This window comes from Sesamum indicum, linkage group LG8 (assembly GCF_000512975.1).
Source record: "Sesamum indicum cultivar Zhongzhi No. 13 linkage group LG8, S_indicum_v1.0, whole genome shotgun sequence".
Lineage (NCBI taxonomy): Eukaryota > Viridiplantae > Streptophyta > Magnoliopsida > Lamiales > Pedaliaceae > Sesamum > Sesamum indicum.
The window spans coordinates 20261648-20261973 of NC_026152.1; the positions used below are offsets into that span (position 1 = coordinate 20261648).

General features: G+C 45.1%; 1 protein-coding gene across 1 annotated transcript in view; it reads right to left on the reverse strand.

The window, feature by feature from the left end:
• LOC105169640 (probable LRR receptor-like serine/threonine-protein kinase At2g16250) overlaps window positions 1–326 on the reverse strand; it is a gene marked incomplete in the record, with an annotated part of 6083 nt that overhangs the window by 3940 nt on the left and 1817 nt on the right. Inside the window, 1 exon segment of the mRNA XM_011090096.2 lies at window positions 1–326. Coding sequence (XP_011088398.1) covers window positions 1–326 — 326 coding nt within the window.

A 326-nucleotide genomic window follows, 5' to 3' on the forward strand; every position in this document is an offset into this window, starting at 1 on the left:
CCCACACTAATACCTCTTTGGTTTGTTGCGCCTCTCTTTCGCTTGCATACAATCAGCAGTACAATGGTAAATATCACAAATGCGATGAGGCCCACACCTCCCAGAACAGAAGCCAAAATTATAATTGTATTGTGGCTCTTCTTGTTGGACTTTGGAGGAAGAGGAGGTTGTGTAGCATTTGGCTCCCCAAAATTATCAAATACCAAGTTCCTCTCAGCATAAAATGAGGCACATTCTGTCGCGCCCCTCTGACTAGTCACATTTCGGAGGCAATTCTTACTAAGAGATGTGCTGCCACGTGCATAAACGGGAACTGGACCCTCAAA